Source organism: Limulus polyphemus, unplaced genomic scaffold (genome assembly GCF_000517525.1).
Source record: "Limulus polyphemus unplaced genomic scaffold, Limulus_polyphemus-2.1.2 Scaffold3523, whole genome shotgun sequence".
Lineage (NCBI taxonomy): Eukaryota > Metazoa > Arthropoda > Merostomata > Xiphosura > Limulidae > Limulus > Limulus polyphemus.
The window spans coordinates 46,448-58,086 of NW_013669133.1; the positions used below are offsets into that span (position 1 = coordinate 46,448).

The 11,639-nt window shown below is 32.7% G+C and overlaps 1 protein-coding gene across 1 annotated transcript in view; it reads left to right on the plus strand.

Moving 5' to 3' along the window:
• The window catches only part of LOC106469517 (actin-binding LIM protein 3-like), a 96,753-nt gene that overhangs the window by 38,974 nt on the left and 46,140 nt on the right, over positions 1–11,639 (plus strand). The window contains exons 8-11 of the mRNA XM_013930015.2: positions 2,786–2,889; positions 3,895–3,957; positions 5,074–5,233; positions 10,558–10,608. Of these exons, the coding sequence (XP_013785469.1) occupies positions 2,786–2,889; positions 3,895–3,957; positions 5,074–5,233; positions 10,558–10,608 (378 nt within the window). The remainder of the gene's footprint in view (positions 1–2,785; positions 2,890–3,894; positions 3,958–5,073; positions 5,234–10,557; positions 10,609–11,639) is intronic.

The window sequence follows — 11,639 nt, forward strand, 5'->3', positions numbered from 1 at the left end:
GATGAAGTTATAAGTAGGTTAGTATGTAAGGATGAGTAGATTGGCAGGTTGGACTTGTGGGATCAGTTCAGTGGGAGAAGGGAGCTTTTTGCAATGGTGGTTTACATTTAAATAGAATAGGGGCTGGCTTGATTGTTAAGGATATTAACTCAGCCTTTAAAAAGGGAAGTTTTAAACTTAGGCTAGACAGTGGTGAGGGCCAGGAAAAACTGAATGCAAAAAGAATAAGAAACAGAGAAAAATTTAGCATAGGAAATTAATATAGAAGTAATTATAAAGATAGTTTTAATTATTACAATTGTAATGCTAGAAGTGTAAGAGCACTGGTAGGAATGGAGGATTTTGATATAATGGAAATAACTGAAACATGGTTAAATAAAGATGATTTTGATGGCAATTTTTTTTGAAATACAGGATTACAGGCTACTTAATAGGGATAATGTATTAAAGAGTGGAGGAGGAGTGGTTTTATATGTAAAATGTGAGTTACATCCTGTTGAAGTTGAGGATATCAGAGATAATAGCAAAGAGATTGAATCCATTTGGGATTCTATTAGTGGATATAAAGGGAAAAGGCTTTTAGTGGGAATTTATTACAGATCACCAAATGATACTGATGAAATTAATGAGAAACTTTACAATGAGATTAAGATATCGGCTGTTAATGAAGTTATAATTATGAATGATTTTAAGTTCAGGCATATAGATTAGGAAATTCTAGAATCAAACCATGAGGGAGAAAGGTTTTTTGGAAACTGTTCAAGATGGCTTTCTCACCGGTTAGTCAAGGAACCAACTAGAAACAATGCTATTTTAGACTTATTGTTAACTTCAAATACAGAAATGATTGAGAGGGTAGAAATTGGGGAACATCTGGGTGCAAGTGATCGTTGCTGTATTAGGTTCAATGTTTTGCTGCATATGGAGATAAGGAATAATATTTTGGTTACAAATTTCAAAAAAGCAAATTTTGAAGGGTTGCGACAAGAGTTATCTGTTGTGAATTGGGGAGCCAAGTTATTTGGAGACACAGATTCACGGGAGGCGATAGAAATTGTCCCAGTAATTATAGACCCATTAGTATTATATCAATTGTGAGAAAAATTTTGGAAAGTCTGTTAAAAGATGCTTTGCAAGGTCATTTCACAAAGTTTAGAATTTTACTGGATAGTCAGTATGGTTTTACTAAGTTAAAATCTTGCCTTACAAATCTTTTAACATTCTTTGAAAAGGTTACTGCTTATGTAGATGAGGGTAAGGGTGTAAATTTGGTGTATCTGGATTTTCAGAAAGCATTTGAGAAGGTGCCACATAAAAGGCTTGTAAAAATAAATTACCTCTATACATGTGGGAGATAAGTGAGGAAATTTGATAAAAGTGTGGCTGGACGGAAGAAAGCAGAGGGTTGTTACAAATGGAGTTCAGTCAAACTGGATTAACGTCACAAGTAGGGTATATCAGTGCTCAGTCTTAGGACCTTTGCTCTTTTTGATTTACATCAATCACATAGATGAAGGGATAGTCAATGGGTTTTAATTATAATAAATGCAAGATAATGCATGTGGGCTATCATAATTTGAATTATAAGTATAATTTGGATTGGAATAACCTTAATAGTATTATGAAGGAAAGGGATCTTGGTGTAATAGTCGATCAGTCTCTAAAGCCATCCAATCAGTGTGCTGTTGCTAGTGGTAGGGCAAATAGGATTTTAGGTTGTATCTATAGAAACATTGAATACAAGTCTAAAGAGGATATACTTTCATTGTACAGGTCACTGATTGGGCTACATTTGAAATATTGTGTTCACTCTTGGGCTCCTTACTTTAGGAAGGACATTGAATTGTTGGAAATGGTTACTAGAATGGTGCCTGGGATGGAGGGGTTGTCATATGATGAGAGGCTGAAATCTCTGAAATTGTTTTCTCCTGAAAAATAAGAGTTAGGGGGATCTGACTGAGGTGTTTAAGATTGTAAATAAAATTGATAGTGTTGATGTATCATCTTTTTTTTTATATTTAACAATGAGAATAGTAGGACTAGGGGACACAAATATAAATTTTGGCAAGGTAGGAGTCTTCTTCAGCTAAGACAGTTTATTTTTCTAACAGGGTGGTTGGCCTTTGGAATGGGTCGCCTTCAGATGTTGTAGAGGCAGTAAATTTAATTGAGTTTAAGAAAAAGCTTGATAAGTATATGATTGAAAAGGGCTGGGTTTAAAATTTTTTAATTTAATTTTTCTTAATCATATTAATTGAGTTATGAGGATGGAACAAATGAGATGGACCAATAGGTCTCATGTTGTCCCAGAATATTATGTTATGTTATTTAAAACCTGATGAAGAATATTTGGCTAAAATACTTCCCATGTACTTTTCTTCCTTGTGTCCTGATGAATGATGTTTGGTTAAAACAAAGAACTGTTGAAAAACTATAAGAATATGGGATAGAAGGGGCTGGAGAAACTTCCTAGATGATATGAATCATTAGGAGATGGGAAGTAAAAATATTATGATTCATAGAATACCAAAATCAAAATATAAATGTGTAATTAAACTATTATATAAGTACCAGAAAGTTTTATAGATTTACATCAGAACAAGAATATATAACATTGTTGAATTTTGCCTTGTTGTACATGTGTTACATATGGTCATCAGAAACTGAAGCCATAATTTTATGACACTGTATTAAAATAATTTATCATTATTCTGTTGTTGTTTTTTATCAGAGTTTAAATTGGTGGTTTACAGTTGAGTAATGAGAAAAATTACATCTTTATTAGGAGAAGCAATTTGGCATCCTCGTTGTGGTCCAGCTCCCAATGGTGAGGAAAGTACTGAAGGAGTAGAAGAAAAAGTAGATAATATTACTAATGGACATGAACAAGTAGGTTGTACTCATTTATTATGTATAACATCTTTTGAAAAAATTATTGACCTTTATGATTTCTTAAAAATGTATTTATTCAAATTGTTTAAATATTTCAATCATATTGCATCATGATTGACCGTATTTTGTTAAGGCCAAAATATTTTAAGCATTTGGTGTAAACTCATTTCATTGAATGATTAAATACAAATAAAATATAAATAATAAATGCACATTTAGATTTATTAATTTTAGTGCAGGACCTAGTGATCAATCCATAGAATTTGTGTATTGTTCCAAATATGCTTTATTATTGTAGGCAGTTTTAATGTTTTTTATTTAAAAGCTGGCTTTGTTTTCAAAGTATAGTTGTAAAAGTTTTGCTGTGGAAATGTGTAGCTATCATGTACAATTGATGTATGTTTTACTTAGTAATTGCCAAAAGTGATGTATAAGCACAGAAGTTACTGTGTATTTTTTGTTGGTACCAAATGCTATAACTGTTTAGAGACTACTTAAATAACAATAATCCAAAAGAGAAGTAGTATTAACTTCTTGATGTGTAAGTTAGGCCTCATGTGCTAAGTTTATGTGTCTAGTTTAGGCCTGGCTAAACTTTGGAAACACTTTTAATCCTAAAGCAATAAGTAACTGCATCAGTGACATATTGATTAGGTACTTGAGTCAGTAAGGTTTGATTCACTAAACATAAAACCTTTCATGAAGCTAAATCCTTCAGATAAAAGTCTGAGTACTGATCTAAATAAATGATAAAACAAAATAAAACAGTTCTAATATAAACTTCTTTGTTGAGGCCACTAATCCTAATAAAAAATTATAGAAATGAAATGGTTCAAGTTTAAAATGTAGACACAGCTTTAGAATATCCTACTGTTTTGTAGATTAGTTGAATGATTGTTTATTTCTATTCACTGATTTCTGTTATTAGTAATTGCATGCTCTGTTTTCTTTTTTTTTTGTGCATGGTTTTCTTTGAAATGCTTTTTTTGCATGTTGCACTAGAGAGTGTCCAGTTTTTCCAGCTCATCATCTTGCAGTCTTCATGGCTTTCTTTATACAAGACAGGTTAGTTTTACTAGTGACCCATACTTCAATAAGTTTTGATACTTTTTAATTCACTGTGACTGATTTGATGACATTTCAATCAATACTTTGGAATATTTAGAATTATACATTGACTTGTCTTTACATTTGAATACATTTCTTTTATTCGTGAGCTTTCGGCATTCTTACCAGATCCTTCATTGGGCAACACGTTGTTCAATGAAGACTCCACTAAAAAACCAAAAACTCAAAAATAAAAGTATTTTAACGTAAAGAAAAGTCTATGTATAATTCTACATATAAAGTTGCGTATGTTACAAGTCTTGAAAAAACAATAATTTTAAATGATGAAAGCCAGTAAACTTTGTGAATTCTAGTATTAAGAGAAATGCCTTGTCTGCAGCATCCTGCAGGGAATTGTGGGTGAAATGCTAGTAATTGATTGATGTTGTTGGAAACAGCATTAGGCCAATTAAGATTGAATTCTTTAATTATTTATAGTCATGTAATATTTTTTATTAACATTTTTGAACTTAAAAACGGTTTTATCAAGCTAAATACAGCATGGGCATAAATGACTGAATTGTAAAAGCATAGTAGCTTATTTTACCAAACACTGAAATGTTCTACTTGTCTCATTGTGTACTGTGTGAATTGATTATCTATCATTTTATTTTAGGTCATGAAAGAGAAAATATTTGAAGTAATTATTCTCTTCTGTAGAGTTTAGATTAACTATCTATTGACAGTTTTAATAATTCTAACGGCGATATGAATATCCAAAAAACTGTTACAACAGTATTATGCTATGATTAAAATTTTAATAATCTATACTGGTTATTTCAATGTACAAAAACAAAAAAGTACTTTGACAATAATATTGAGTTGATAAGTAATATATAATTTTTAAGTCAAACTAAACGAAAACGCAAGAAATTGAAAACATTAAAAACATTTTCTTGTTGATAAATTTATAATGTACCAACTACTAGAAATGATTAAAACTAAACTCCTTAGGTAAGAGATTTTAATACAGAATTAAATTAAAATCTAGTTGAATGTGGGTTTTTTCTTCTACCAGTCAAATAAAAGATGATTTATGAATGAATTAAAACCACAATATGCTATGCACATTAGATTAGTAGGGGCAGTCCTCGTGGCATAGACAGTGTGTTCATCATGGACCCGAGTCGTGTTTATACGTATAGCTATCTTACTGCAGAACCAACACAGGGGTATCTGCGTCGTCCAGTTCAGCCGTATCCACCAAAGTCCCCACAATTCCACAGGCCTCCAGGTAAGTAAAGCTATACCAATTCAAGCTGGTAAAGGTAGTTTAAGTTACTGTAATCCTGTACAGTTTGGTTGTAGAAGCTGGTAGAGGTAAGTGAAGCTATTCTAATCCTATACAGTTTTGTTCTAAGGTAAGTGAAGCTTCCCTAATCTTGCATAGTTTTGTTGTAGAAGCTGGTAAAGGTAAGTCAAGCTATTCTAATTGTGCACAGTTTTCTTGTAGGTGTGGGTAAAGGTAAGTGAGACTACCCAAATTCTGCACAGTTGTGTTGTAGAAGCTGGTAAATGTAAGTCAAGTTACCCTAATCCTATGCAGTTTTGTTGTAGAAGCTGGAAAAGGTTAATGAAGCTACCCTAATCCTGTACAGTTTTGTTATAGGAGCTGGTAAAGGTAAGTGAAGCTACCCTAATACTTTACAGTTTAGTTATAGGAGCTGGTAAAGGTAAGTGAAGCTACCTTAATCTTGCATGGTTTTGTTGTAGAAGCTGGCTGGTAAAGGCAACTGAAGCTACCCTAATCCTGCACAGTTTTGAGTATACTGGAATGGACGGAAACTGCCTGTTGTAAAAAACACAAATGTAGAGGGATGTTTCAGAAGTCTTTCATCTTCAGCTCAGTTTGTCAGTAAGTCAAGCTACCTTAATACTGCACTGTTTTGTTATAGATGCTGGTAAAAGTCAGGGGTGGATTAAGGGTCAGATGGTTCTGGTGCTAATTTTTTCTACTAGGGCTATTATGATCATGACTAAATACTAAAGTAAAAAAACTAAACCTTGATGTATGTTTTACTTTAGGAGACAATTGCAAAATAATACCCACAGATTTAAAAGACTCTCCTACAAATTAATGAACAATATTAAATGTTTCTTGAGTATGAAAAGTGGTGCTCTAACACAAACAAAATTTTCATTTGGACAACAAAACATATAGACAAAAAGAAATCACATACACATAAACACCACAACTCATTCATTCATACACACACACACATTTAGATCACACCAATACTCACACAGTACACCCAGCACAGTAGTAGCAGATCATGTTGTCTGTCCTTGGTTAAACTATTGTCCTCTTGGTTGTTTTTGTAGCAAAGATTTTTATGATCTGTTTGGTGTCAAAAAATTCTAACAAGTCATTGTTTATGCATTTAGCATCTTTTAGCACATTGTTGGTTGAAGTGTGATATTTATCCTTTTTAGCATCAAGAATGATATTTTTTCTGAATAATTGCTTGATATGAGTCACCGGTAAATGGTTAAGATTATTAGGACGTATGAGAAAGTTGATTTCAGAGATTGGTTGTATATCATTCTCAGCACACTTTGTTCCTTGGATTCTAACAGTTTTTACAAGTGGGTGGAAAGTTTTTACCTCTGCGCATCTATTCAAGTTCATAAGATACGTACTAATCAGCCTTTAGATGACATTGCAGAGGTCGTTTGTGTGCATGGACTCGAAGTTTCGTAGAAACCTAAATTTGCAACTGAAGTTTTCATATGCCACTATTCTGTTGTCTATTGCAAGTGACAGTTTGTCAATTATTGTTAAAAAAAAGTTGGAACTTTATATTGAGTAGAGGGTGAAAAATCACTGTCCTAAGCATCCCCATCACATATTTCTCTTCATTTTACTTGATCTTTTGACCTTATGTATTTCGCATCTGTACAGTTGTTTACCCTTTTCCTCTTAGTTGGGAATTGAATCTTGTAATTCCTGCACAAATGTGTTGAGAGATTTTGGCAGATGAGAAGCTGTACTGACATCTATTTGGGAATTTTGTAATGAATGACTTGTCTTGTGAAATCTCTCTAGGATAAAGCTCCATAATTCCATTATTATACCTGTTTCTAGTTGTTCCAATTGTAGCATAAAGTTTCCTGACTCTAAGAGCACTTGAAGCTTTTCCGAGTCATCATCCATAATGGAAGCGAGGAGTTACATTATAGCTTTGTACCCAATATTTAGGGTTTGCATTACATCTGAATGAGTGCTCCATCTTGTGTCTGATAACTTCTTTATCATTGGAAACCCTAGTTTTTCAAGCATAATGTGTAGACACCTACATGGGTGGGTTGAAGCTGAGAAAAACACATAAAGCTTCTGCATAAAGGCAAAAAATAAACAAGCTTTATAGTACAGCAGTCCACAGTGCATTGTCCAACCACATTGCAGGAATGAGCACACAAGGGAACATAGTCTGTTATGGGGTTCTTCTCCTTGGTCAAGACTTGCATGCCAACATATTTGCTTCTCATATTAGATGCATTGTCTTAACACTATCCATGGCAATTTTGAACTTTTATATCATTCTTTTGAAGGAAATTAATGAGAACTCTAGCAAGTTCTGCTCCTATGTGATTGGTTATCAGTAAGAATATGGTAAATTTCTCTACAGGGCCATCATCTAGAATGTATCTAAAGATTATTGTCAGTTAATCCATGTAGGATATATCTGGAGTGTAAACTGAGTAATACTTTGATGTTTTAATTTTCTGGATAATGATAGTGAGAACTTCTTTGTATAGGATTTCTATAAATTCCTCACAAACAGTTCAGGATAACTATAAAACATGACCTTTTCTCTTATTAGTAACTGTCATTATGCACTGAACCAACTACTTCATCACTTCCTCTGAATGCTAACCCTCTGGATGATAGAAACTTTATGACTGAAAGAATATGTTCTATAACTTGGTGCCAATATTTTTCTGTGCCTCTATCTGCTCTGTTAAAGTCTTGTCTATTCTTCCACTGTTGGTTTTACAAAAACAAACTTGGTGATGGAACTTTGATACAGGGAGCTTGTTTCATGCTGACTAAAGTCCCTTGCAACATGTTTCCAGTCAGAGTAACCAGTTGTTGCTAGTGAAGAAGTTTCCATTGCTGTTGAAGGCAATTTGCATATAACACGGAAGATGTTTCCCTTTGATGGTGTGTAGCAAAGCCAGTCTCTCTTAAACTTTTCTCCATTCAATTGCTCATGAACAAAAAAAGTCTGAGCATTGTCTTTTATATTTGTATTGATTTTGTAAATGCACTGAAATCTGCATTCATGTAGCAGCAAGAGGTAATCTGTGACACGGAAATAAGATCTCTCATTTCTTCAGAAACTTGTGTCCATGTCAAATGTAAAGGATGGATTAGTATCTTCAATGCCATTGCAATAATTGATTTCTTCCTGTTGGTAGGTGGTTGATTCAGTTTGATAAGGTTGACACTCATCAGCAATGAGAGTTGTAGACTCTACATAATTGTTTTCACAATCTTGGTTGGAAGTTGTGTTTTCGGCACTTTCTGATTGAGAACAAGGGCTCAGTTTGATATAATGAGATTGACAGTCATCAGTATCAAGAGATTTAGTTTCTACATTGTTGTTCCAATTTCTTGGCTGGCAAGAGTTTTGGCAATAGAGGGTGAAGCCTATAAATCAGTTAGCTTCCTAGATTTAGTTACTACTTTTTCTAATTTTTTCTTCATCTCTCTTTGACTTTTAGCTTTTCCCAACCACTTGTGTTTTCACTCCTGTATAATAGATGAGATGAATACTTAATGAATAATATCTGTGTGCACATATAAATTTACTTTTGTATGTATGTGTTTGAATTCTTGTGTTTGTGTGTGTGAGAGAGAGATGCCAGAATGGCTACCTAATACTTTTGTAACAAGTGATCACGTATTATTTACTCTTCTTAACTCAAAAATTTAAATTTTGTACTTGGATGACTTGTATTCTATACCCTCCAATTAATTAATGAATTATTTACAGCTGATAAAGTCAATAAGAGGACCAATGTAGACCAACAAGTAATTATGGCTTTTTAATCAGGATAACAATTTGGAAATTCTGTTCTTAGAAATACAAACTGTTGATACAGTATACCCTAAAAGGTTAAAATATTTTTACTTACCTTGTTAGCAATGACTGAACTCTTTTCTAGAACAAAATCTGTAGTGTTTGTGAATGAAGAATCAAAAGATAAAGATATCTTCAATCTAGCCTAGCTACTTAGGTGTAGTCATATTCTAGGCCTAGTACTTGATCATATGATAAGAATCAGTGTGTTTGGTGCAAGCTATGAGGAAAGATCCTGGTTGACAGCATAATGAATATGTAGATTGAAGAGATCTTGATTAGCCAAGGTCTATGATTTGATTAGTGTGACTAACTAAGACCTAGTTACATAGTCACTTAGACCTAGCACATTTGAATTGCAAATTGTATGCAAACATGCTAGGTCAGAGCCAGGCTACACCTAGTCACACTATTTGGAGGTAAGCCAATCAAACATCTGCACCCTACCAACATCACAAACAAACTTTCTGTCTTTCTTTTTCTCTCTCTTCAAAAATAAGCAGACTTGGTTGAATTATTTTTATTAAGCATTTTCCTAAGAAAAAGGGAAGATGGGTCTTTTTTTTTATTAAAATTGTTTTTTGAGCTTGGGCTTTGTGCTATAACCCCAATAGCCCCAGCCTTAATCCATTCCTTGTAAAGGTAAGTGAAACTACCCTAATCCTGCACAGTTTTGTTGTAGATGCTGTTGATGCAAATAGAACATGTATATGATTGGGTATGCATGTTCAGTTAATAATGATATTCTTATATGTGTGATCTAACCAATGTACCTATATACTGTTTTGTAGGGTCTGTCTAATAGTAAATGAATATTAGCAAATACAGAAATTTAAGATTTTTAATCAAAATATTTTTTAAAAGATGGAAACATTAAACCTTTTGAATATTTTGACATGAATTAGCCCTTGTTAACATGTGCAGATTAATACAGTATAATTAGTAGAGGCAAAATATAGTATAGTAAGCATTATTTCTAAGAATAACTTGTTTTTCAGATTTGCTTATTTGTAATTCTGGCACTCAGGACAGTTTTGTAACATTAGTATAACATATGATAAAGTTCTACATTTTCTTGTAACAGAGAAGTTTGTTGTTTGTTTCACTATTTTCACATAGTAATTTTAACAGATATGTATGTTGACTTTAGTCTTCTAATTGATAAATATCATATTACACACTCTTTCGCAAACTCTGAACAAGTAATCCCCTGCAAATTATGTCCATCCATTACACTGAATTACTGCTATTCTTTAACTATCCTGTGTGTGGAACCACAAACATTTGTGTTTCTCCACAGTCATTGTTCTGTTAGATACATTGAGAGGCTTTGCTCCTCAGAAGCTGCTCTCACATAACATTGTTATAAATATCACTAACTGTATCAATAAGGAGCATGTAAAATACTGATATAGAATAATCACTTCAATTGTGTTAGTACTTAGTTCTACATCAGTTGTCTGGTTTACAGAAGGCTCAGAACGACCACGGATTGGAAGTAGAGGACAGTATTTTAAGCAAGGTATACAATCTTTAAAATATTTCTTATTCATTATATTTATTAAAGAGTGTAATGGAGTGTTTTAACTTTGAGTAATTGGCAACCAATTCTGTAACAAATTAACCTGTTGAATTTTTTTATTTATACAACTGTTTCAGTGATTTAACTAGTTGACAAAGAAGAGTGCACCTAAAAAGCTGTATAACATACTATTGAATGAATTAAATTATTATTTGTATGAAGCTACTAGCTGTTTAGTGAGCACTATTTCTTATTAGTGCAATAATTTCTTACTTTGATCAGCATTTGACTTAATACAAGATTTTGCATATACATATTCATTAGAAGTCTAACAAAATAGAGAAATGCATCAAATAAAATGTGCCAGAAGAAACTTGAGTCATTTAGCAAATCATAAGTTTATAGATTGTATTAAGGGCTATAAAACGAAATATACAACCTATATTACTTAAAAATGTTCACAAGAATATAAAGTAGTTTTTCAGGATCGTTCACAGATTTGAATAAAAAAAATTTAGAAGGTTACGAGCACAAAACAAAACTTTAAGTGTAATGTGTGTTCTTTATAAATCATGCACAAAACAAGAAGATGTGGCTTGATTATGTGCATACATCAAAGTTGTGGTTGTTATGCTGATTGAGTTTTGACCATTTGTTTTCTTGGTCAAGATTAAGTGAATTGCAACTGTCCATTTTTATTACTTATAAGAGAAACATTTGCAAAATTATTTTTCTTTATATATATACATTAGGTTGTCAAGAAACTAATGTTGCATTTTTTAGATGCAAAAACCCAAACAACTTGTATATCAAGACAAAACATTTATTAAATGAAATAACCTTTCTTCTTATCGATGATGCTTTTCCATCTTACAATCAGGTTTTTAATGCCCTGATTAAGGAAATCACTTGGCTTTGAAGCAAAAACATGTTGATGTTCTCTTTAACACCTTCCACCTTTGCATACATTTTCCCATAAAGATGGTGATGCAGTGAACGAAAAAAGATGGTAATCTGATGGTGCCATATCT